This window comes from Poecile atricapillus, chromosome W (assembly GCF_030490865.1).
Source record: "Poecile atricapillus isolate bPoeAtr1 chromosome W, bPoeAtr1.hap1, whole genome shotgun sequence".
Classification (NCBI taxonomy): domain Eukaryota; kingdom Metazoa; phylum Chordata; class Aves; order Passeriformes; family Paridae; genus Poecile; species Poecile atricapillus.
In genome coordinates this window covers 37,290,292-37,315,467 of record NC_081288.1, presented here as the reverse complement: position 1 = coordinate 37,315,467, position 25,176 = coordinate 37,290,292, and the positions used below count along the sequence as shown (strand labels likewise).

The window sequence follows — 25,176 nt, the reverse complement described above, 5'->3', positions numbered from 1 at the left end:
GCCTATGAAAGGTATTCACCTGCCTGCTCAGGAGAGCAGAATAAAGGCATGGCCAGACTCAGCCACATCCCAGCTACCTGTGGATGAGGTATTTGGGTTGCAGCCTTTGCTTAGGGTTGGTTCTGCAGGTGCTGCAGTGGTGCTGTACCTCCCTCAGATGCTACAACATGGGCTGCAGGACTCCTGCTGTTACCAGGTCTGAGAGCTGGTATGGCCATCCCTAGGGAGAGACAAGCTTTCAGGAATGCCCCTGCCTCACCTGGCCACTTTTGGTGTCCCATGGCAGAGCATGGACTGCACAAAACCCTGTACAATGTGCTCCTTCCCTACAAGCAGCCCAAGCCCGGGAGCAGCCCCTTCTGCAGCTGGGAGTCCCTGGAGGAACCTGATCTCAGTGTCTCCTTTATCTGGGCTACTCTCTTCAGTTATCCCAGATGAAGGAGCAGGGCAGGCTAACATGCTAAGTAGAAAAGGAGATAATGGCTTTGAGGGTCACTAGCCCTCCTTGCTTGTGCTAGTTTCCTGCTCCAAGCAGGAGAGCAGCAGCACCTGGACTACGAGGAGGCGGGGGGGAAGTCTTGGCCTCTTGGATTTGGTGCTAAACCTCTTCATGCCTTCAGGAAATAAGTTGCCTGGAGAAGAGGCATTAGCACTTTAGGTCTCACTTCCATGAAAAACTCAGTTCCTTTATACTGGAATTACAAAGTACATATTTCTAGGGAGTCTGCTGTGACTCCACAACATTTGTACCAGCTGGAGGCTTGGTGTGCAGGCTTAGAATTATTCCAGTGGCTCTCAAACCAATACATTCTCCCAGAGTGGGGAAGTACTTCTGTTACTTCAGAGGCAGTCTGGCTCACAGAGCTAAAGGAAAACAGAGCTGTGGTTATTGATTTAGGCTGAAGAAAATGGGGCCAGGTAAGAAATATGTGTGTGTATATATATATGCACTACAGCCAAAGCCTTCAGTTTGATAAATGTAATCCAAATGGTCTTTGCATGTAGAAGGGAATTTCTCTGAGTTGAAAATATTTTTAGCATAAAGTTAAAAATCCTGCACTTGGACATGCACATGAAATACAGCCATCATAAGGGTTGTGCCTCTCTCACTGATGCAGAAAAACAGTAAAAGGGCTTTTAGAATATTTTTTTTTACTTAAGAAGAATTTAATGCTTCAAAACTTATAATTCCTTCCTCAGATGATTCTTATAAAAGAATAATAAAGAATAATAAACAGCACTGTAATATTAAAGTTTATTGAAATTATAATTTAGTTTTGGAATATTAGTCTTTGACTACTTCTTAATACAAACTAGGAGATCTGAACCTTCAGTTTATAAATCAAAATTTAACCCAGAATTTCTATTTTTGACTACGGGATATATTATTTAGCTGGCAGCCAGTGAAAACTCTAAAGAATGGTGTGTTTGGGGTTTTTTTGGTAATATGGACTAGCACTACAGAAAAAAAAAAATCCACCCTTTCATTAAGTTAAAACTATCATGTAGGAAAAAATATGCAGTGTTTTGACCAATTGTGCAAATCACTTGAAAAAGAAATCCAGTGACCTGTTTTGGAATAGAAAATATTTTAGAATGGACAGGATGTTGTCTACAGTTGTCCTTATTGGATATAGTCACTGGCTTCCTGAAAGCAAAACCCTAAAGCCAAATACTGGTAACTGCAGCTCAATTTTCCTTGCAAAACCATACAATTGATCACAGGAGAAAGAAGAGACAAATACCCTAGAGCTTATCACTCCCTCTTCCCTTCATTACAAACACAGGGGAACATGAAAAGCATTATACAGCCAGTCTAATTTAGAAGGTTCTCTGGGGGGGAACTGGGGATTTCACTCTCCTCAGACTTTGTCAGAAGAGTACTTTATATTACAGTGCATCTATGCTGCATTGGCGAAGAGGAAGGGAATTAAAATGCAATTATTTCCATGCTTGCTTAGGTTTTTGGCAGCATATGAAAACAAGCTGATAAGGAAAAATTGACATTAATTAGGCATTACTAGAAATGCCATTACTTTGCAGATAGGGCTTTAAACCACTTACTACCACTGGAATGAATTCCAAAGTAAAGCCATATTTTTAAAGATAACATTATTACTGCTAAAGAACAAAATCCTCTTCCTGGAGATATTATGGAAGTAACTGGAATATGCTATTTAAAATATATCATTACTCTGAGCCTGGTTTTGTAAAGCCTGGAAATTTCATGAACATCAACTGTTTAACATACATCCAAAATTTGAGAAACACTTTTTTTGTGTTTTAGGAGTGCCTCATAAAGTGGGCTGTTTTCACATTTCTATCAAAGACTGTAAAGAAAAATGACATCATGTCAAGTTGTGTTGTGGAGCTGTGTGTTGGAGAAGCAGTTGCTTCCCTAGCACTGACTTCTGATGTTTAATCCTCCCTGAAATGACTTGCTAAAGACACTGGGCCAATTTGTCTCAGCACCATTCATCCACAAGCCAGGTACAACTGACTGCCCAGATCAACCTAAAAACCTGAGAGCACAGCTGTCTCATAGCGTGGGGACTTAGGAGTGCTTCAGTAATCCCTTGGACAGGAGAGGTTCGTGGAAGCAACGGGAAGGCAGAAATAATGAGTGAAATTATGTTACTATCCTGCAAATCTACTTCACATGTGTTCTCTGGTACCAGGGAAATTCTAGCTCTGTAGCAGCAGCTGCCATCAATCCATTGCATAAAGCCCAATGGACTTTATTAAAAACATTAATAATCTTTAATTAGAATTTGTGTAGGAAGTTAATGCTATCTTGACTAGGCGTGGCATTCAGCAGCATTCAGTTTTCCTCATGAAGACAAAGCTGCCCCCCACAAAGCAAACAGGCAATGACAGCTGAGGATTTCCAAGACACATAATGCAAACACTCTGTGCAATGCAAGACGTCCAGACATTGTCTTGGTGAAACGTAAACAATATTTCAACACAGATCTTCTTATTTCTGCAAGTAATAGGATTTACTCTGATATCTAATAGGGTTCACATGAAAAGACCTCAGGGATATTATACTGCACAAAAATATATAATGTCTCTTAATTAAAACATAGTCACAAATGTGAGATAAATTGAAAAGGAGGCGCAGTGAAGTCAAGAGCCGGATCATGTTCATAAAACAAAAACAGAATTGATTTAAAAATTCGGCTAATGGGTAATTTCGAGTGTGAAATGGCCTTTAGTCACAGACATTTTCTCAAACAGAAAACAGATTGAAATTTTTACCTAGCACGTCCTCTGATTATTGAGACATTATTATGATTATTATTACCATCAAAAATATTAAAATGTTTCATTTAAAACAGAGTACTGTACATGATAGGCTTCTGGAAGAGAACCAGACAGAAAAGACAGACCAAATATGCTGTATTATCTGAGTAATCTTATGATTTCAAGGTAAGATTAAACACATCTGCTACTCGAAATCTAACACACATTCAAAGTCTGAAAAAACCTGGAGACAGGATTTCTAATGAATTAAACTGGAATTGGATTTTACCCTTTCTATTGTCATTTGCTAAATACTTAAGACATGCCAGAATCCTGAAAGTCAGGACATTGCATGAAAAAATAAGAGCTGAATTTGTGTAAGTTAATAATATCTAATAAAAAAAACAAGTTACATTTTATATGTTTATTTTCTGCAAGACTATAAATGGATTTAATGTAGGAAGAGGAGTGGGAGGTTGGGGAAAGATTCAAGACTTCATATTGCCACACAGTACAGATTTAATTTAATCTGAAAGGATCCAACTGACATAAAGACTGCACTAATTAAAAACTATGCCAGATTCTGTTTGAACTTTGACACTTAAGTGATCTGGATTTTAAATTATTTGAGACCCTCATTCTCCTTTCTGATAACAAATTTCAGGTCAGACTAGAAACAACAGACAAAATTAAATTTCCAATGTTTTACAAAATGTTTTGTATTCAACTTTAAGGAGTTTTCAGGAAAAAAAAAGACTGAAATAGAGAAATCAAGATGCAACTAATAAACAGAATGTTTTTAAATCTATAAAAGAAGGAAGTATAAATTCCACAGTATCCCAGATAACAGAGTAACAGTGCTGTGGATATTCCATGTTAGGTGTACATTTTAGCTGCATGCAAACTGAAGGGCAGCATCCTTTTTTTCTAAAGATGTTTATTAAGCTAAGTGAAGCACTTTCAGGAATGATTAAGACAGACTCTGACAAACAGAGCTTCAGAGGGCTAGTATTGAAAACCAAATAAAACAGCTGGGGAAATAAGCAGACTTGCATCATACATAGTCTTGCAATCTTGTGTGTATTGTGCTACATTAGAAACCCTTAGTGTTCCCAGGCTGATCAAATGCTATCAAATCTATTTTTATAAAGCAGTTTCATAATCACATATTCTAAATTAATCTGGTAACCCTTTTCTCTAAGTTATGTACCCTTTCACGTCCTGAAATTTCCTCCTTAAGTCTGCAAGTTCTTATTCAAGAAGAAATAGCATTTCTACAATAGATCAAAGAAGAGATGAAGATTTTAAACCTGATATCAGGATAACAACTACAAAAACTAAAACAAATAAGAAAATGAACTGGTGAAAAAAGAAAACAGTAAAATTATATGCACAAATAAAATATTTTTGCATATATGTTTGCTTTGAAACAACAGCATGAGGGTTCAAACAGAAAAAAAAAATTTAGTCTGTGAGTCTTCTGTGGTTTAATAAAGCAGAATTTATGCCTTAACAGCATTTGCTAAACACATAATTTTTTCATTGACTTTAACTCTCAAATGTCTTTGTGATTATGGACTTTAGACCTCCCAAAATGTGTTTATTTTTTTTAAAAAATGCCAGAAGTTTTCTCCAAGTAGTTAACTCATTCTGTTAAGCACTTTAGGAGCAAGTCCTGACCTAAATTTTTGTGTGCTTTCAAGGTTTACTGTTATTCTGAATACTTTGAAAGCTTTCATTTTTTTGCATGGATTCAGTTTTCTGATGGATTTGTTACATAAGATTCACGGAAAAACAAAAAAAGTAGTAATAAAACATAGAAAATAAACATGGTGCTGAAGATTAATATGTTCAGCAGCCATGGCATTTTAACTTACCCAGATATGCTTTTCATGAGATGAAGAGAGATGAATGGAAAAAAAAAGCACATAAATGTTAATGAACATATAGTAGTCCATAAAAAAAAAATAAATAGTATGATAAATAAAATTATATCACCATTATAACTACAGAAATCTTTGTAACTGGTCTTTCAGTGCTTTAGAAAACTTAAGTGCTCTTGTGAGGAACAAGATGAAACTGTCAAAATGAGATTTTCATTGAACTCACATTGGCTATTAATTAGGTACCACTCAGCACAGCACATGTTCCATCTACAATACATATTCATGCCAAAGATCTGTAAACACAGGAAATGTGGAGTAGATTTTCAAATCAAAGCTTTTTGCTTAGATTTGAATAACTTCATAAAGGACTTTGCGTAATCCCAAAAATTTTGATTATCTCAAACCTGTGGATTTAACCAAATTACCACAGATAGACAGTAAAATTGAGTGGACTACATACCAAGGTTTACTTTCCTATATGCACTTCAATAATATTTTAGCAAAATATCTCATAGTAATCATAAATGGCCTAGAATTGGTGTAAAATTTGGTTTGGTTTTTGTTTGTTTTTAACATGAAGATTTCATGTACATAGGTGACTAAAATTTTCACTGGCTATTTATTCCTGGAAGCATTTTAATTTCAGCAGTCATACTAACACTAGATTATCAGGAACAACACTGGTATGAATGATTTGCCCTCTAGGTAACATATTATTGCCAATAGGTACAGTATATGGAGAAGAAATTAGGATGTCATTGCTTATAATAAACTTTCTACATCATCCATTAATTGCCATCTTAAAACAGAAAACAGACACCTCAAAATAGTACATTTCTATGAACAAATTATTTACATAGATCTAGAAATGCTTGGTAGATACTGTTGTGATAAATGTGAGATGAAGAATCTTTACTGTGATTAGCTAAGAAGAGGTTGCAGACATTTCATTCAGTTCAGAAGGGCACTGTTTTTGAGGACTTAGATTTTGTTTTCATGTGTGCAAGATCAGCAGAACAGCTGAGAGAGGAGAGAAAGTGTGACACAGAAAGTAGATGGAAACAAATGGCAAATTTATACACAGAAAATTTAAGACAGGAAGATTAAGGAAGGGAAGGACAACAAAGGTATGTAACATAAGTACTAGAGAACTATTAAAAAAATTACTAAATCTGATGGAAGTAGCACTAGAATTGAACATGCATTCACAATTCATGCTCATTTGTTACTGAGTTAATTGTAAAGACTGATGTGATCACCTTTGTTGAAAAAGCTTTTAATTTTGAGCCTTTTGGAGTATATTGAAGCAGAACTGCTATTTGTTACATTTTCCACTGAGTACTCCTTTGGGTATGTGTAGAGAGAAACAGGGGGATTGACTGGAATGCAAGTAATTTTCTTACAGTTTTAATGAGCTGGCAGTTTGCAGTCACTGGGGGATGATTTCCGGGACCTGAAGGCCATGATAGGAGTAAAAGATCAAGGGACATTCTGTCACTTCCTGAGCACCTTGTTAGAGAATAATAAAATGCAGCAGGGAAAAAATGGACCTTTAATTCTAGGTTTTATCTTCAGGGTGTTTTGAAGGTTTGGGATTTTTTTGTCATAAGACAACGAATTTATCACAATTTTCTTACATTTTCCTTAGACATATATTAATATATAAGTTGTGTAGGATTTTTTACTCTGCTGTGTTTTACCCATTCTTCCTTTAAATCCTAATTCTACAGTTAATCTGATAGGATACTTATATCTGCTGGAGAGAGCTGTTTAGAAAGCCAGCTGCATGCATCAGGGTATAAGCTTATATTTATCCTGAAGTTCCAAATTGCAGAGGATAGACTTACATATGTAGATAAGACAGGGACTAGAGCCTTGGGGGTTTATGTTTGATTAAAAAGTTGCAATCTTCTGATATAAATAGTCTCATCTTTTATGAGGAAGAGAATTTTAAAAACTTGGCAAAGGATAAAAATATTATTTTTTTCAAAAGTATTATTGTAAAACGTAAAATATCTTTAAAGTATGAGTTAGATATGGAATATAATATGTTGTATCATTTTTTTCATCATCAGAATAATCTAAGAAAGGTTTAATAATCCTCTGCAAAATAAATACCCATTTATCTTTACATTTGCAAAGCTAAAAAGGCTCCGACTATCAATGTAAGAGCAAGACACATTTTTAATATTGCAAAAGCTTTGACTGGCTAATGATTTGAAAGTCTTCCAGTTAAAATATTTGCTAAAGGAATTATGCTTAAAAATAAAGTTCATCTTTATGTGGCTCAAAGACTAGACACTGATCCAGGCAAGGAGAAAACCACACTGCACACAGCAGACAATCCTAAACTGCATATCAAAATACTGAACACCTCTTTCCTTCACCAGAATGAGAAAACAGGAACACATTTTGCTAGAAAGGGAGGAAAAAAACCCATAAAGATCAGGCTAAAAGCTTCTAACATCAGGCAGTTTTTCATAGATGAGGTAGGAAGGAATGAAATTAAATGCCAAACTTGAATTTTCCTTTGAAGATTCAGAAAATAAGAGATTGGAGGTGAAAAAGACATTGTATTCTGAAGAGCTACATCAAAAAATAAATTGCATATGTTTAAGATACAATAGTGTTTAATAAGCATTAAGCATATAGGTGGATGGCACAGAAAAATACCCTAATTAATCCAACTGGATTCATTTTTCTAAAACATGTGCAATTAAAAAAATCATTAGAAACAGCTATTTGCATACTGCAGAGGACAGAAATTATTTGTAGTCACAAATACACTACATCAAATTCTAATTGCACTTACACAAATGAAACCTAATTAATTAACCTAATTAAAGGGGAATCATGTGGATTCAAAAGAAATTACATGACAACTGCAGTGTTTCAAACAAAATAGTCCACAAAATTCCACAAAATAGTCTATCTAGATATTTTTTCAAGTTGCCTGTTGACAGAGATCTAAAACTTGGATTTGCCCATTAAAAAAATGAAAGGCTGTTTATGTAATGAAGTTATCAACATTTATCCTTCCTTTTTTTTTCCCCTAAGTAGAAAGAGTCAATCCAACATGCTCTTCTGTTCATACAATGTTCCTGCTGTTTAACATGTACATCACAGTGGTCAGCTGAGACTTAACAGCATTGCAATTCTCTCTGTAAAGTTAATTATGAAGCTATGAATCATAAGAATCTCTTTTTACACCATAATTTTACATATGAGAATTGCTGAGGTCTGGATTTTACAAGTGTTTATTCATGTATGTAAGCACATGTACATGTCCTGGCACATCAAGGCTCTCCTGCAATGCACTTGAAGCCAGGAAGCTATATCTGGCAAACAAAAACTTGTAGCTGTGGAGTAAATCCCCCCAAAACCAGGTTCTTGGGAAAGAATGGTTTACTTTGATTTTCCTTGGAAAATATAAACCTCACATCTTAAGCTTGTTTTGGAAATATGGAATTCATATATTCTTGTCCAAAGTCAAATCAAACAAAACTGAAGAAAAAAGTGAGGCTAAAGTGCTGCTCTTGACTCCTATTAATAAACTGGGGTATTTATCAGCTTCTGGACTTGGGTCCTGCCATCATGATCCAGAAGATCTGGCTTGCACGTAAATTTTTTTTCAGGGATTTTTGTAATAATTTGTACAAAATATACAATGATAACATAATTTGTCCTTGGGATTGCTGCAGAAGGGATGGCACAAGCCCATTTCCCACAGCACTAGCAGCATGCACAAGGTGAAATCCACATCTGAGAGGCAATCTAGGACTACAGAGCACCCAAATGTCTCTCAAACCTTGCCTTATGCTGGTGCCTTACTGGGGATACAATCAGCACATCCTGTGAAATGTCAGTGACTATGACCAATCATTACACACTTTCACGGAACATATGACATACATATGTCTTGTATTTCTTCAGAGAGACACTTATTTGCTGCTACATTGCCTATTGCTGCAGATCACATCAAACATTACATTTGAGAAGGGTTCCTGGCCCTTGGAGCTATACTGCACTGTACAAAGCAAGACTCTTTAGAGCTGTATTTGCCACCAATGAAGCTTTTAGCTAAGGGCGATTTGACATCATTCCTGAGAAAAACTGTGGATAAGGAGAAAACAATTGGTGTTCACTCAGATAGTTATAGCAAAAAGATAAGTAAACACAGCTCTATTTCTTGATAATCTTTCAAGCTTGGCTGAGTTCATTGTTAAAGAATATTTTCATAAAGGGCTCAGTGTATGGTATTTTAGTGAAAAAGACAGTAAAACATACAGCTTCTCTTAAGTGCCTTAATTTGTCACCTGAGATGAGGTCAGTGGAGATATGCATTTTTAAGGGGAATACAGTTTTATTTTAGCCACAGAGTTATCTACTCATTTTCTGATGTATGAATTGTCTTGTGGGACACACACTGATCAACTTCTGCTGTTCCAGAAGACACTATGACTCTACCTGAACCTTTCAGGAACCTTTACAAGTTTCAATAGAAACTGGACTGACCTGAACTTCCTATGCTGGGTTGTGGCTTGGGCTATCATGACAACCCTGTGTGAATGCCAAGGCCAAGTCATTGTGCACAGTTTGCACAACACCCATCAAGGATGATGTCATGAACATATGAGATAGTGCACACACAGTCACAGAGTATGGTAGCTGGAGTCAACTACAAAATTCAGAAGTGGAAATTTTCCATTTTTCTGTTTTCCAGAGGGAGACTGGTTAATCACTAGGAAAAAAAATACTAAGAGAAAAGCTCCGTTCTTCATTTTCTGATGGGTGCCTTCTGGAGAGTTTATCTTAATTAAAAGGTATGGTTTAGAGGAGTGTAAACTATTTAAATCATTGGGGGGTTCAAATGAATGTAACTGTGACAGACGGTATCTATGTCATTAATAAATCTAATCCTAAACCCTGAGTTTTCTTGAACAAGTTACTCTTTAGGCAAACAGGCTCTGAAATTCCGGGCAAAAAGCAGAAGATTCTATATACAACACCTCACCACATTTTATATAGAACAAGTGAAGTGAAAGACAAAGTCTATTGAAATAATAAAAATTAAATACATATACATCCCAACATCACCTAATTTCCCAAAACAATTAATAACACCCTAAACACTTTAAATACCCCTTACCCCCATATTTTGTTTCCTAGAACTGCGTGCTCAGTTTACAAATAGTAAGACCTAAAAAGCTTCAGTATTAACCAAAACTGTCATTTATTTAATGTCTGAGAGTAAGCATCTATGGATGAGTCAGGCAACTTAAATTCATCTTTTCAGCTTATAAGAGATGTTTGGTATAATTTAAAAACTCTACACAGCTTCCTTAATTTCTCTTTGATGCCTTAGGAGTAAGACTTGTTCCTAATAAATCTACTGTAATAACCAAATTTTGGATGAATAGACACTCTTGTTGGAAATTTATAAAGGTCTAGCATATCATTGAGACAAACTGTTAATTACATATTAATGACGTCTAAGCAGTCAATTGAAACTGAAAGAAATTTTACATCTAAATAGCATCTTCTAAACAAGAAGCAGGGAAACCTTGAAATTTAGGTTAATGACACTGTAATCACCAGAGAGAGAAATGGTCTCCAGAATTACCATACTCTCTCATTACACTTTTCAGAGTGAAATGTATTATTTAGTACCTGATTGCACACAAACAAATTGGGCTAAAGCACTATAACACAGCAGTGTGTTCCATGCCACGCTTGCTTGAGGCAGCAGGTGCCCAGGACACCTGATGGACCATTAGAACCTGCTGCTGCAGCACCTGGCAATTTGAAATGTCATGCATCTTCATTCCTGGGGTAGGGGCATCCTTGTGGAATTACTGATGAAATTAAATACATTCAAAAATGCAAAATGAGAAATTTAGCATTTTAAGTATTTCTCAGTTAAGAGATACCATGGATATAATTTTAACAGGAATATGTTATTTTATAATGACTTCTATCCAAACTAAATCAAAGCTAATAGCAAAGTCTGGTGAAGATGATGACTGTGAGGTGCCCCTGCCCAGGGGGACAAAGATTTAGTTTCAGATAAGTATTATTGAAGTGAGAGGCATGGGCAAGAGGGAATTCCATCCTCTGCCTTAGAGGATGTGCTCTGTGAGCCCTGGAAGAGTTGCCTCACCCCAGACCCCTTGTGGGGTGGCAGCCCAGGAGTTCTGATTGGGTTTGAGCCCCTGGGATTTCTCCCTTGCTGTGTTCCTACTGGTCCCAGATCCTGAACTCCACCCTGGTTCTGTCCCTCAAAACCCCTCACCCTGCCTCTGTTTGGGGCTCTCTGTTGCTGAATCTGAGTTTGTTCCCATGCTGAATAAATGGTTTCATGAACAGAAGCCCATCTTGTTGGTGTCCCATCCTGGCTCCTGGTAACTGTAGCTTCTCTAGACATGATCCTGCAGCTGCAGAGCACAACAGATGACTACTATCACAGTACTCATATGTTGATAACAATGATGAATCTGACCTCTGTTTCACAGCAAAGGAAGAATCCTTGCTTTCCTGCACCAGAACCACGACTCAACTCAGATGTTTGCTGAGCACTTAGTAGGGCTGAAAGCCATTTCACCTAACTTGCATGTGTCAAAATAAACACAGTTTCAGTATGTGGTATTATACCTGTTCTGTAGAAAAGAGAATTGGCTCTGGCATCACTTTTTCAAGGTTTTTTTGTATTGTTGGCTTTTATTGGTGGGTTGTTTGTTTGTTTTTTAGGTTGCTTTTTGTTTTGTCTGCTTCAGCTTTGGTTATTTTTTTTAAAGGGAGTGAAAAAGCCAGCATAAGTAAAGCTCTCTCAGACCTGTAATGTAATACAAAGTAGTACTTCACAGCCTTAGCATACCTTTTAATAATCCTACTGGTGAGTTTGGTTCTCTTGGGCTTTTATGTCCTAATCCAAGTCAGTTAGAAATGCTTACAAGGTGAATTTCTCTGCTCTGTATTCCAGTGACTGTGCTCACTCTCTGCAGGGTTTGCAGAGCAGATTTGTTTAGCAGTAAAAGAGGAATCAACCACTTGAACTTAAATTATACTGCCATAGTTCCTACTGCTGCATCACAAGCCAGAAAATGACTCTCAGACTTCTCTTATTATGTCTTACAAAGACCTCCCACTCATCCCCACCACCATTAATGTTACATAGCATGGTATCCTCACTTGCACTACACAGTTCAGTAATCCTGCACCTACTGTGTGTATGGCAAAGCTACTTCCAGAGGGAATTAGGTATTGTTAAGAATTGGTACGAAGAAATGTGACATACTGCAACAAACTTTTTATTTAAATTACTTTCTGGACTGTCTCAATTTAATATTTTCCAAAGTAAGACATGCAAATGAGTGACTGATATTGAAGAACTATCTGGACACAACCCTGTGCCATGTGCTTTGGGATGACCCTGCTGAGCAGGGAGGTTGGACCAGTTGACCCACTGTGATCCCTTCTAACCTGACCCATTCTGTGATTCTCTGACTGCATTTCTTACAAGGAGGTGTTAGTTCTCCTACACTCTATTGACAGCTTGGCACCCTAATGACTACCATAATCCATAATTCAGTAGAACCTCCTGTATATCTCTAACCCAATAGGTTACATTTTTTCCTATATTATGGTTCCTCTACAATGATATCACATATGCATACATATGTATGTAAACTAGCAAAGTATGTTAACCTTTCTGCAGTTCTGAGGATTCTAAAGTGAGACTATGAACACAGGTAACCCTAAAAAGAACAGGGGAAAATTCAATTTCTTCATTAAATAGTTGTAGAACATATACTTCATATAATATACAGTTCAGACTAATAGAATAGTCATAGTCACAAAGAAAAGATCCCTTTCCTTCCAGCAGAGGATATTTTGATTATATCTAATCCATAAAGAACCAAGGACAGACAGACACAGGAGAAAAAAAGGAAAGACTTGAAAAGCAGAAAGCATGGGATTGTGTGAGAGTGGACAGAAATTTAGTAACAGATTTTCTGCACACCCATTATTTACAGACCCAAAAGTTGGTAGGCAATCTATAGATGAAGTAGTCATGTCATGTTTGCAGTTGTGTGTGCTGGTTTAAAGAGCTAACATAAAAGAAAGTGAACAAAATGAATGCATTTATCCCTTCAAAGTGATTTCAATACGGTGATACATTCAGCCCTCAGAACTGGAAGGTACATTGTGACTTAAAAAAAAAGGCTTCTGAAAATCAAATTATATTCTTTATGAATGGTAATGATGGCCTCAGTGATGCCTTCTAGATTTAGTAAAGAAAAGCATGGTAACATAATCTACATCCATATATTTCCAAAATTACTGATTAGTGATAAAAATGTATAGATAAGAAATACAGGGACAAGACTCATCAACTGTAACATCCCTGTGAATTCTATTGTGAGTTTCTTAATTGAATTTAAAACGTTTCTTCTGTTTCAGCTAGCACAGTGACTACTTCTCTATCCTTAATTGCTAAATTGAGGCTGATTGAAACAGAATGCTTGCCATTGTACATTACATGGATGTGTACATTTAAAGTTATATTTCATCAAGTGCTTGACAGGAATGCAGTGATTAAAAATATTCAACACAAAAATTTTAAGAGAAGCTCAAACATTCAAGTTAGAATTGCAAATTCTCTTGAAACTCAGCAAAGGAATCTTAAAAGAGTGAAACAAACCTGAAAACGCAGAAAATTTAAAAAATGAGGCTTTCAGAATTCAAATAATAACATTAAAGTTAATGATTATGGATGAAAAATAAACCTATTTGTTTACAGAATTAATTTGAAAAGTCATTTTTAAGTACCAGCTTTTTTCTCTGACACCCTCTAATTACACTGGGAGTGCAATGCTACCAAGAGGTCTCTTTTGTGTTTTCAGCCTTATTTTATTAGTTCTTCATAGCTCCTGGCAGCTGCTAGGAGTCAGTGTGCTGTTTTTACAAGGAGGCACATGAAAGACAGCATTAAATTATTATATAATTGATGCAAACAAAAAGCTGTGTTTCTTATTGTCTGCATTTGCTGTCAGGCAAAAAGAAAGTGAAGCTGGTAGGGTTTATGGGGAGCCTTTGACATCTAGACACAGAAATAACACTCTGTTCACTAGATAATATGAAAAAGGTTTTTCACCCTTTTGAAAAAGAAAATCTACATAGGGAGTCATTAAATACGTGTCTATTTTTTAAGAATTGCACAGAAGGCAATAAGCACAGGATTAATGACAATGTGAAATGGAAAAATGTCTCTCATAAATTTATGTTCTTTCACAAATAAAATAATATTGTACAATTGACAGACAATATTTTCCCTTATATTTTATATGCTGCTTTAAAAACTTTTACTTGCTGGAAAGCAACATCACTGCTAAAATGCCATAGTACATGGTCTTTGCTTCTCATTCTAGATTTGAGTAAAACAATAAAAATCCTGATATTTGAATCAAGTTTCAGCCAAAAAGTCACATAAAAACAGTACTCACTTTTTCTTTAGTCTTCTGTCCTTTTCTGCTTGTGTTCCGAGTTTGCCTAATCCCAGAGATTCCTGAGCTGCTGCCTCCGTTTCCATGTAACCTCCTGGAAAATAAAACAAACAAAACCCCCACCATATTTTCCCTTCTCTCTCTTCCTGTTGTTCCCTTCCTCAAGCCTTCAATTCTCCTCCCACCCACCATCATCATCTATGTTTGCTTCCTTAAGCTGTGACATCTGGTGTTTGTGGAGAACATCTATCACCTGCAGAAGTGAATTCTGACACGCATTTACTACATGGGAAAAAGTAGTAGAAGAAAAAAAAATGTTTTCTCCTCCTTGTGTTTAGCAGAAATGTATGACAAGAGCACCCTTATCTCCTTTGCCTATTTTTATTTGCCTCCTAAAGCTCAGTCCCGTGGTACTAAGAAATGCTCTCACCATTTTTTAATCTTAGTTGAGAAATGTACAAATGAAATTGGATTCTCTAGAACTGTCTCTCTACTGTTGCCATAATACAGCATCACCTAATGCAGTAGTGCTAAAGTCTTCATTTTGCTTTCATAGAGAGTCTTAGATGTCCTTATCCCTGCAAACTCCCAGAGATGACAGAAAGAATCTGTCAGAGAAGTAAAAAGCCTCCTACATCTCCCTGGAGGTGTCTTGTAGGCACCTAAATCCTGTCAAAGTCAAGGGAACTTGAATAACTTACACTGACTGACAAAGGTAGCTTGCAGGAAGCAAGGACATGTGGACCAAAATAAAATAATTTTATAAACTAAGGGCATGACTAGTATGATCCACATGGCCACTGACATGACTTTCCTAGTGCAGAAGTGGAAAATGGTCTGACTATTTAATCACTGCCCGATTCAAGAAGAGGGGACCTGCTCATGGAGCTCAGTACGGGCTCCACACTGTCCTCTCACTCCCACTTTTATGTGTGCAGACAGAGGCATTGCAGCACTCCTTTGAAGGCTGCCTTCCTCCAGTGCTCCAGGTTGGAAGGTGTGTAACTGGCACAAGAAAGAAGACAACAGTATGGTAAAATGTTGATGATTGACTAGAAAATGGCAACTTCTTATTTCACAGCTAATGGATAGTGAACAATTGTAAAGTGGACATGGGCCTAATAAAAAAGCACAAAATAAATTAAAATATTTCTGTCCTGATATGTTGATTTTAATAATAAAATAATTCATAAATGTTATGCAGAGAAATAGCACCACAACCTTTTACAAGTTTGATTTACATGCATCTCAACCAAAGGAGAACAAAACCTACTACTGCATCATGTCTATGACATAAACTTTTCTAAGTTTGGGTTCAAGCTGTTCTTTTAAAGCAGGTGCTGTTTTAACATTCCTGTTTGTCTAGACAGATTTTTACTTTATTAAAAAAGAACATTACTTCCACAAGTCTCACAATGAGGATGACACAAATGCATCTCAGAAATGTAGAAAACACAAATGCATACTTTTGTTTACTTCATTTGTCTGTCCAAGTCTTATAGAATCTCATTAAATGCTTGCTGACTCTGGATAACTTTTTTTATTCAGCAAACAATCAACATACCACATCTTTGAGAGAGCAGCCCTCAGTATGTTGGATAGAGATGGGATGAGTGCAGTGAAATGAGGGCTTATTACAGCTTGGAGAGTAGTTTGGGCATGATGAATGTCTCCATTCTCCCCATACATCTAGTTTTCAAATAACTGGGTGTACCTTGTATTGGATGTGGCCACAATAAAAGCTTCCTAACAAGCTGACCTCTCCATTTGCCACGCAGATCAGCTTGCTTGGGCAACTCTAAAAAATGCCTGGAATGTATTGTTTGTTTTAGGGCCTAGAATACTTAAAATGTAAGATGAGAAGAATACCTAAGTGTCTAATGTGGTGTTTGTCAAGTGAGAGAAGACTGGAAAAGAAGGAAAGAAGGAAAAAGTGCACTTGTGCTTCCTGTATCATTCCTTTTTCCTTCTCCAAGAACTTAGAGAAAACTTGAAGAATCTAGAAATCTTGCACCTCGATTCTAAGAAAGGTCTCCTAAGGCATGAATTTGGCTTGGAACAGAAATGCTAATGGTTTAGCAGAGAAGGTAAAATTATCACATAATAAAATAACAAAATTCTAGCATGTTTAGGAGTTGAAAAGGAATAATTTCAGGGTTTTGCAAGGAGCACAGAGCAAGGAAATATTTTGGGTAATAGCATGACTCTGTTGAACTTAGTAATACAAATCTAGAAGTTTCAATAGTGCTTCTTAAAAAAGTATATAAATATGTTCTTTAGAAGAAAAGGTATTTTCCATATTAAAGAACATATAGAGCATATGTCTAAATTAAATTAGAGTGTTTAATTTAAACAAGCAAATAAAGTATATTATTTTATTGATTTTGCAAATAAATTTAGGTTATGAAAACCATACAAATATTTTGTATGTTTTTTTTCACAATGCCACAGTGATAGGACTTGCTATATAAATTTCTGTGATGTAGTATCTTACAACAAATAGAACTCCTAATTATATAGCTGCACAGCTAGCACATCTGTTGTGAAATTGAGTCAAGTACTACCACAAATGCTCTTTTTAAATATTCCTTGTCTGTTGCAGCTCAGGATATTCTATGATTCTATGATACTTCCATTGAATGGAAACAGCCACTCAATAAATGCTTCTCTTTTGATATGTTAAAAATTAAGATGAGCAAAACTACCTGTAATTCAGCTGCTCAATGTCTTTATAATTTCTGAAAAATATTTTGCTCCTACCTTTTAATTAGGTAACAGTCTTACTGTTCGTTTTATACATGCTACTAAACCTACTTGCTTAATTAAAATGTGCATTGTACTGAAATCTTTACTGTTGAATTAAAGGATCAAAGTTCCAAAAAATCATATAATTGCAAATCACTATAATCTTCTAGAAATTTCATGACCTAGTATGGGGAATTACAAATGGACTTTATCAAATTCCATGTATGTATTATTAATCATGGTGGGTATTACGAATTAACCTATTGCCCAGTCATTGCTACTCAGATAATCTTTGAAGCTGTTATTTCATTTTTGTTCCACATTTCAAATAGCTGGAGGGAAGACCAACACATTTATTGCATCTTTGTCCTCTGTGTTCCTGACTTACTGATAAATTGTAGATTATTATGTATAAACCATTAGTATAAACAAAAAAGGGCTATCTGGAATGTAAATTTGAAAGAATAAAGTCTAACTTTAGATGTAGTCTAAAGTTATAAAATTATCCATCAATGCAGATGGTGGCATACAGGTGTATTTGAAAGACTTGTTTATAGATTCTCATTTAAAAGATTGAATAAAACACTTCTATTCATTCCATAGTGAGGAAAGAAAGGGAATTCAGATTACAAATTGAAATTAGGTTTTTTGGTTGTTTTTTTTCAAGAATACATGTTTTTCAGAGGCAGAGAGGAGAAACTTAGTACTACCTTTTTATAAATTCTGTACTACTTTAGCAATGGTTTTGTTAATTGTGATAAGGACACATTGCAATACAAATGTAGGGTTTTAATTTTAGGTTTATGCTTGCTTCTTAAGTGTTTACAATTACTGCAAGGCCTTAAAATTCTTTTGCAAGTGTTACATGGTCACCAAGCAGTAAAATATAGTGCCTCACAAATCTGTATTATGTGACATCTACATGACTAGGAAAGAGACGGTATTTCAATTTTATTGACACATTTATTCCAATTTGATACTTGTGTTGGCATGTGTCCATATAGACATATCCTACAGAAATAGGCAGTTGAAATTTTTTGCCATGAATGGAATAGAATGAAATAGTCTTGGCAAGCGAAAAGGGCAGGAGTAGGAAGAAAGGTAAGCACTGCTGTGAGCAGCATAACTAAAGAGTTATCCTAAGCACTAGAGGGCATCTATTGACACACTGAAATTTGAAAAGCAGCTACACTTAGTTGCAAGAACCTTCTGTATCACATAGGTACACCACTTATAGCCATTAACTTCTCACTTCCTCTTTATGTGGTTATTCAAGAATACAGTGTTACCATTTCTACTCTAATTCAATAGACTATTGAAGCACCAGGTTCAGTGAAGATGACTCCAGTAACTTGTGCCAGAACTCTCTTTTCATTTATATTACAGTCACTCCAAGCTCTCGACAAGTATAACTGCTGATAACAATTAAATTTAATGGGAAAGTTGTGCCAGACAAAACAGAAAAATGAGTGTATTGGAAACTGAAAAAAAAAAGAGAAAAATTAAACATGGAAAAATGGCAGTGAAATGGTGACTTTATCTTGTTACCACTAATTCCTTACTGAGCTGTCCAAGTCGAGCCTTCTCTTTTTTACCGAACAATCGTCCTATTGAAGACTTGATTCCTTTCTTTTTGGGAGCTTTGTGCAGGGAGTCCTGACTGCTGCTGACACTGCCAAGACCAATGCTTTCTGGCTCCAGTGAAGCAGGCAAACTACTGCAAAATGATAATAAAGAAGCAGAATAGATAACATGTCAACAATTTTATTTTCTTCTGAGCAGCTCTGAAAATAAATTAATTGGTTATAATTTAGTAATGATCTCCCAACAAGTGGAACAATCACATCTTAAAATTATTTGGCAACATATAGAGCAACAGAAGAGCACACTTCCTCTGTCAAGCAAGGCTGAAAATAAATATTTTAACTTTGCTAAGAACAATTTGTGAATAATACAGTAGTCAGCATCCTGATTTTATTTCTAGGATTTGTAGATTGCTGCTTGCAATAGCCATCAATACTTTCAAAATAGAAATACCCAGCATGTACTTTAGCACTGATTAATATTTTCAGGGCCATGCAACAGACAAGGGGTAAGGTTTTTTTCTCTCATGACACGAGAAACAGAGAAGAAATCAGGTCGTTTTGGAATATTTAAACAACGTGATTTGAAAATAATATTATATGGTATACTGCGAAGTACCGTTCCATGGTGCAACCATCTTACCTTCTGGCATCATTGTGGTATGAAGAAGGAAGGGTATGAGTCATCCTGATAGCTCTGGGTGTTGGAGGAGGAGAAGTTTCACATTTGATTGTGGCTTTATCTTCACGCCCATCTTCTTCAACTACTGCAATCTGGGGGAGAGAGACTCCAATGAGAGCCTATTAGCTTTTCAAGAACGTTTTAACACATCTACATGAAATTATCAAGTGGACTGAAGCATGTAAAGTATCAAGAGCAATTTTTTGAGCAAATTGTAAGGGTTTTTTTTTTTTTTAAATATGCTGTTGGGAAAAACAATTGCCTAAATAAGGCAGCTTAAAGCACATATTTGAAAGTAATGACATTATGCTTGTAGAAGAAGCTAATTCCCTTTATGCTGAACAAGTTGACACAATGAAGGTCTAAACATGAAGGTAATCTCAGGTGTGGGGCCCTTGCACTAAACAGGATTATTCAGGTTAACTAAATTTCTCAGGGATGTAAGGGAGAAGGGGAATACAGGCATAAACACGACCACTTTCTTCACATCATGTTACCAGAATAGTCAGTATGCTTGACAATAGGCATGGACAAAATGGAATTTTGTCAGTGCACATAATGATTTATCTTAAATATCATTCTGACATGGAATCTCATCATCAGTACCAGTTCTGTAAACAACTTAATACTTCTCCGGAAGATTTCAAGGAATCTGTTTGTAGTTCCTCCAGCAAGAAAGTGGCCAAAATACATTTGAAGGTAATTATTTTGTGTCCATACCTACTTAAAAACAAGTGTTCCTTTAAGTTTGAGCTGTGAGACTGCTACTCTGAGAGATCACTGGTGGGCCTTGATTCTGTGGCTTAACTGTGGCCCCTGGAAGCTTTTCCAGGTAGGATTAAAATTATTATGTTCAGGCATTGAATGAAAAGGACAGGAGGGGATGTAGTTGCTGGCAAGGGACCCAGTTATCTAAATAGCAGGGGAATAAAATAAATGTGCTTTCCCAAACTTTAAAAAACCCCCAGTATCATACCTTTCTCCGATGCTTCCTTAGGTCGCTTGGCTTAGATTGATAACAAAAGAGGCAACAACAAAAAAATAATGATTAATAAAGATTATTGAAGCATAAAAATGTCTCACATTTGTTGTTCTCACATTCATGAAGTGAGAAGCAAAGATTAATTTAATACTTTCTATATTATATATTAATTATACAGTTGATGCAATAATATACGATAACCCCTGAAAAATACATCATTTTGGGAAAGTAGGTTTGGGGTTTTTTTCCTAAAGAAACACTCTCTTTCAATTTCATAAACTTAGCAAAGAATTGGACATTTCAAGCCTGTAGTAGCACTTACTATTTTTGAGTTTTCATATAGGTACTTGGGTTATCCCCAACAGAGATTTTTTTTTAAAGTCTTATCAAATATTACAAATATATTGGTGTCCCACCAAGTAAAACCAAAAAATGTCATCACCAAATACCATGCCTGAAAAAATGACTGGTATTTTGAGGAAATGAATACATATTCACCCATCTTCTACAGTGTTACTTGGCAGTAGAAGACTGCTAGAATGGGAGTTGTTCAACTCCCTTTGCATTTTTATTTTTGGTAGATGTCTCATTCATTTAAGGAAAGCTGAAGATACTCTGTAGAATTGATTTACTCCAGCACCCAGGCTGTGGAAACTCACACAGTCCCACTTCTCCAGCCAACCAATACAGGGTCACTTGGCAATTTGAGCTCTAGAAACCAGGCTTCTACAACACTCTTCCCAACTCAAAGCTTCACTTAGAGAATGTCTGACAGACTTGTGTCTGCTCCCAGACAGCAAGGAAGTGATATTCAACACTGAGCTCCTGCTGAAACAATGCAGGGCAGAAATGTCTTGAAATAGTTGATGAAGATGAGCAAAGCTGTGGGCTGTGCTGCTGAGCACACCATGGGGGGATGCTTCTACTGCTTATGGTAAGTCAAGAGTTCAACTGCAAGTCAGACAGACAAATCCACCTGAGTTTTAGCACAGTTAGAGCTGAATGCCAGTGAGACTACAGCAACCTGAATTGCAGAGGCTATGCTGTCATTTTGTATTTGAATCTGATGAACCTCATGACCCAAAGCTACAGTTTTCAAATCCAGGCCACCAGGCAGTGCAGGTGTCTGGTGGCAGGGCAGTTCAACCACTGCCATTTACCCACAGCCAGATTGCGTACTTTGAACAGCTGGGGAACGGGAACCAGACTGTGCTTTTGGGAAGGTGCTGCTTCGGTGAAGTGCGTGGCAGCACAGCAGCCTGCACACTCACCTCCTCCACAATGACCTATGCAACCAATATTTTCATTTCTGCTGTTCAGGTGTGGGAACTGGGGTAGCAAAGAATAAGTTATGACTGCCTGCCCAGACCTCCTCCCTGCTGACCTCAGATCCCAAGGCAGCAGCAAACACCATACTAACCTGGGAGGAGCAGAGGGGGGTATGAGTAGCTGTCAGTTCCCAGGAAAAGGGAATACTTGATGACGATCACGAACAAAACCCCTTATTCCCAGCTGAGAAGAATGAACAGCCAGGCTTCATTTCCAGCTGCTCTTAGCAAACTTTTCTGTTAGGAAGGGCTCTGCAGGGAATCTGTACTGCTGTTGCTTCCCAGGAATGGGCCACAAGGGGATATTGGTGATATTATGATTATCAGAGAAAAAGCAAACAAAAAATGGGCTTATGCATACCCTATTCTATTCCCTGTATGAGATCAGCAGAGTGGGCTGATTTGATTCTCTCCTAGTAATTAAAGGGATTAATTCACCCCAGCCCCAAACTGGCTAGCTCACACTGAACCCTGTATCTCTACTCAGATTAGTATCAGAGCTGTACATCTTAAATATAGTATATGCTTACTATCTTCTGATATTTGACAGATGTACTGTTTCTTTTTGTCTATGATCAAAATTAAATTCCTTGTAAATCCCTTTCCAAATCGAACCAGACATGCTTAAACGTGTTCTCAAACTTAGAAATTATTTGCACAGTAATTTCATGGTGGCTTGATCTCTATGTGTGAGCCACCTGTAATATTGAAACGTATCAGTTAAATGAATTAATGGAAACCAAGAGCTTATTTCATTGTGCATGACATATGAAATGAAGAATGCATAAAAATGCTGCAAGTGTAAAAGAGTGTACCAAATATAAAAGTATATCCAAATGATCACATATAAGAAGTGGTGAAATGTCTTCATGTTTTCTAGATACTTCCTGGAAGTTTAAACTCATCAATAGTTCCATAGACTATTGTGTAATAACTGTAACACTTAAGAACTTTCCATTAGTAAACATTTTTTACATACAAGTAATTCATGCAAGTAATTTACATACAAGTAATTTCAATTACTGTTTCTTATTAATTCCATACTCTATGGGCTCAAGACCCTCAGTAACCCCATCACTATGCCCCTAGTGAATCATGCAATGCTCAAAACCACTATAACAAAGCCCAAAGATAAAAAATGTCCAAATTCTAGAGAATTTCCTATCTGTATGGATGATGAATATGTGAATGAAGAATTAGAGAGATGAGCCAGTCATACAGTGAAAAGATTAAGTACTTAATACAAGAAATATCACATCAAATACTGTCATCGTAAGGTTTCTTACCAGCGTCATAACCCCCATTCTGTCCATCTCCCTGGCTGGACTGCGAGGGGTGAGTTTGGGAGTCGAGTGTCCACTGGGAGGAGATGAGCTTGCAAGTGATGATGCTGTCACTGAGCCAGTAATGGAGGTACCTTGGTGGACTCTGGCTAGATTTAAGCCTTCCAGACTCACACTAGCCACTCTGTTCTCTATCTCTTCAGCACGCAATTCTGTCGACTCTTTCTCTTCTTGGATTAGCCTTATCGAGTAAAAGAAGAATACTCTTGTTGTATTTGTCTCTTCATAATCCCAGAGCAAAACTAGAAACCAGTTCATTTCAAATGAGATTTGAAAGTAAGAGCAAACAAAGATGAATATCACAGATAACTAAAAAATACCCTTTTCCAATATTATTTTCCTAATCACCAGTTATCAAATTATTTCTCTCAACTCCTCCATCCTCAAAACCTGTTAGAAGAATATGATCAACAGCAAGACTTGATGTATGACATTTCAGGAATACTGGGTTTTTTGCAAAGGAACTAGAATTGAGCAGGGGGGTTAACAATCCGATTTACCATAGACTAATTCCAAGCTTACGTTGGCTTCATCTGATTATCTTTTGATAAATCACAAAGTTAAGAGTCAAGTGAAATTGGGCCTTTAAGAAGGGAATTGCTAAAATAATCCATATTAATAAAACAAGAGAATGTGTAAGACAAATTGTCTGTTTTACCCCTACAATTTGATCAAAAAATGACAGTTGTTTCTAAAGCCCTGGGTTTTTAAGTGAATTTCATTAAAATTGCTTTCTTGTTAGCAAGCAATATAAGCTTCTTAAGCATCTATCACCTCAACAGGATGCTTCCATTGGGTTCTTTGGTTGTTTTTCAATTGTGATTGCACCTAGAATGGAAATATGTCTTCAAAGTAAAATATTTCTTTGTTGCCGCTGAAGATGAATAGATCACACGGACACAGGTCGAGGTGTGGTGAAAAGAAGAGAGAGTTTATTTTTCCCCCCAGGATTTATAGGCTCCTGATCATGGCCAGGGATTGGATGGTCAGGATAACACTTTCTCACTGCACTGGCCATGAGAGATGTCCATCACAAGACGTGTAACAGAAAGAATGTACACATATCTATGTTTACAGTTACTGTCCTGGGAAAGTCTTTAAAAAACTATGTTAGCAAGCTCAGAAGCTGAGTTTTCAGGGCGACATTTCTTTATAAGTCCTTTGCCCATAAAACCTTGCTAGGAGAAGTTTTTTTTTTTTTCAAAAAGGAGGAAAATTATGAGGGATCAATGTGAAATGAGAAAATATGAAGTCTGGAGGGGTTGAAACTGTGAACCAGACTTTTCTGAGTGAAATGAAGCAAGTACAATACATAAAACCATAATATATTGAAAATAGAAACCTAAAAACTCCTGTGCAGTGGTAAATCTTCTTCCCTAACATCCATTTCACAATTTGTATAAAACATCTACCATTTTTTTAAATAATGCAGGGAAGAAACTTAAAGGCCATTAATATTTTGAAAGGGAATTATAACAATGTTTTTCATTTCACTAATCTAAATCCTGAATCATGTTGTATAATAAAACAAATCTAAGGCAAAACACAATTAATCTCTTTTGATATCTCAAAAAAAATTATAAACCCTTATAGTGTTTGTAAATTAAAAACAAAAACAAACAAACCAAGAAAACATGAAATGCAGAATGGTTTATAAGACTTTCCTTGTAGAAAGATTTTCCTGAGCTGTATAAAAAAACTTACAAAATTACATGCCTGATCCTTTATTAATAGTTGCTGTGATAATAAAACCCTATATTTCAGTACAAGATTAGCAGTTGAGGAAATAAACTACCCCCAGTAAAATAAATTATTTTGTATAAAAAGTGCACCCTTGCTTCCCTTTAGAGGTAAAACTGTACCTGACTCAAGGCTCTG

General features: G+C 36.3%; 1 protein-coding gene across 1 annotated transcript in view; it reads right to left on the bottom strand.

The window, feature by feature from the left end:
- The window catches only part of LOC131592210 (liprin-alpha-2), a 282,831-nt gene that overhangs the window by 18,764 nt on the left and 238,891 nt on the right, over window positions 1–25,176 (bottom strand). The window contains exons 16-20 of the mRNA XM_058863579.1: window positions 23,242–23,479; window positions 20,622–20,651; window positions 19,607–19,737; window positions 18,943–19,097; window positions 14,636–14,729 (exon numbers count right to left, since the gene is read on the bottom strand). Of these exons, the coding sequence (XP_058719562.1) occupies window positions 14,636–14,729; window positions 18,943–19,097; window positions 19,607–19,737; window positions 20,622–20,651; window positions 23,242–23,479 (648 nt within the window). The remainder of the gene's footprint in view (window positions 1–14,635; window positions 14,730–18,942; window positions 19,098–19,606; window positions 19,738–20,621; window positions 20,652–23,241; window positions 23,480–25,176) is intronic.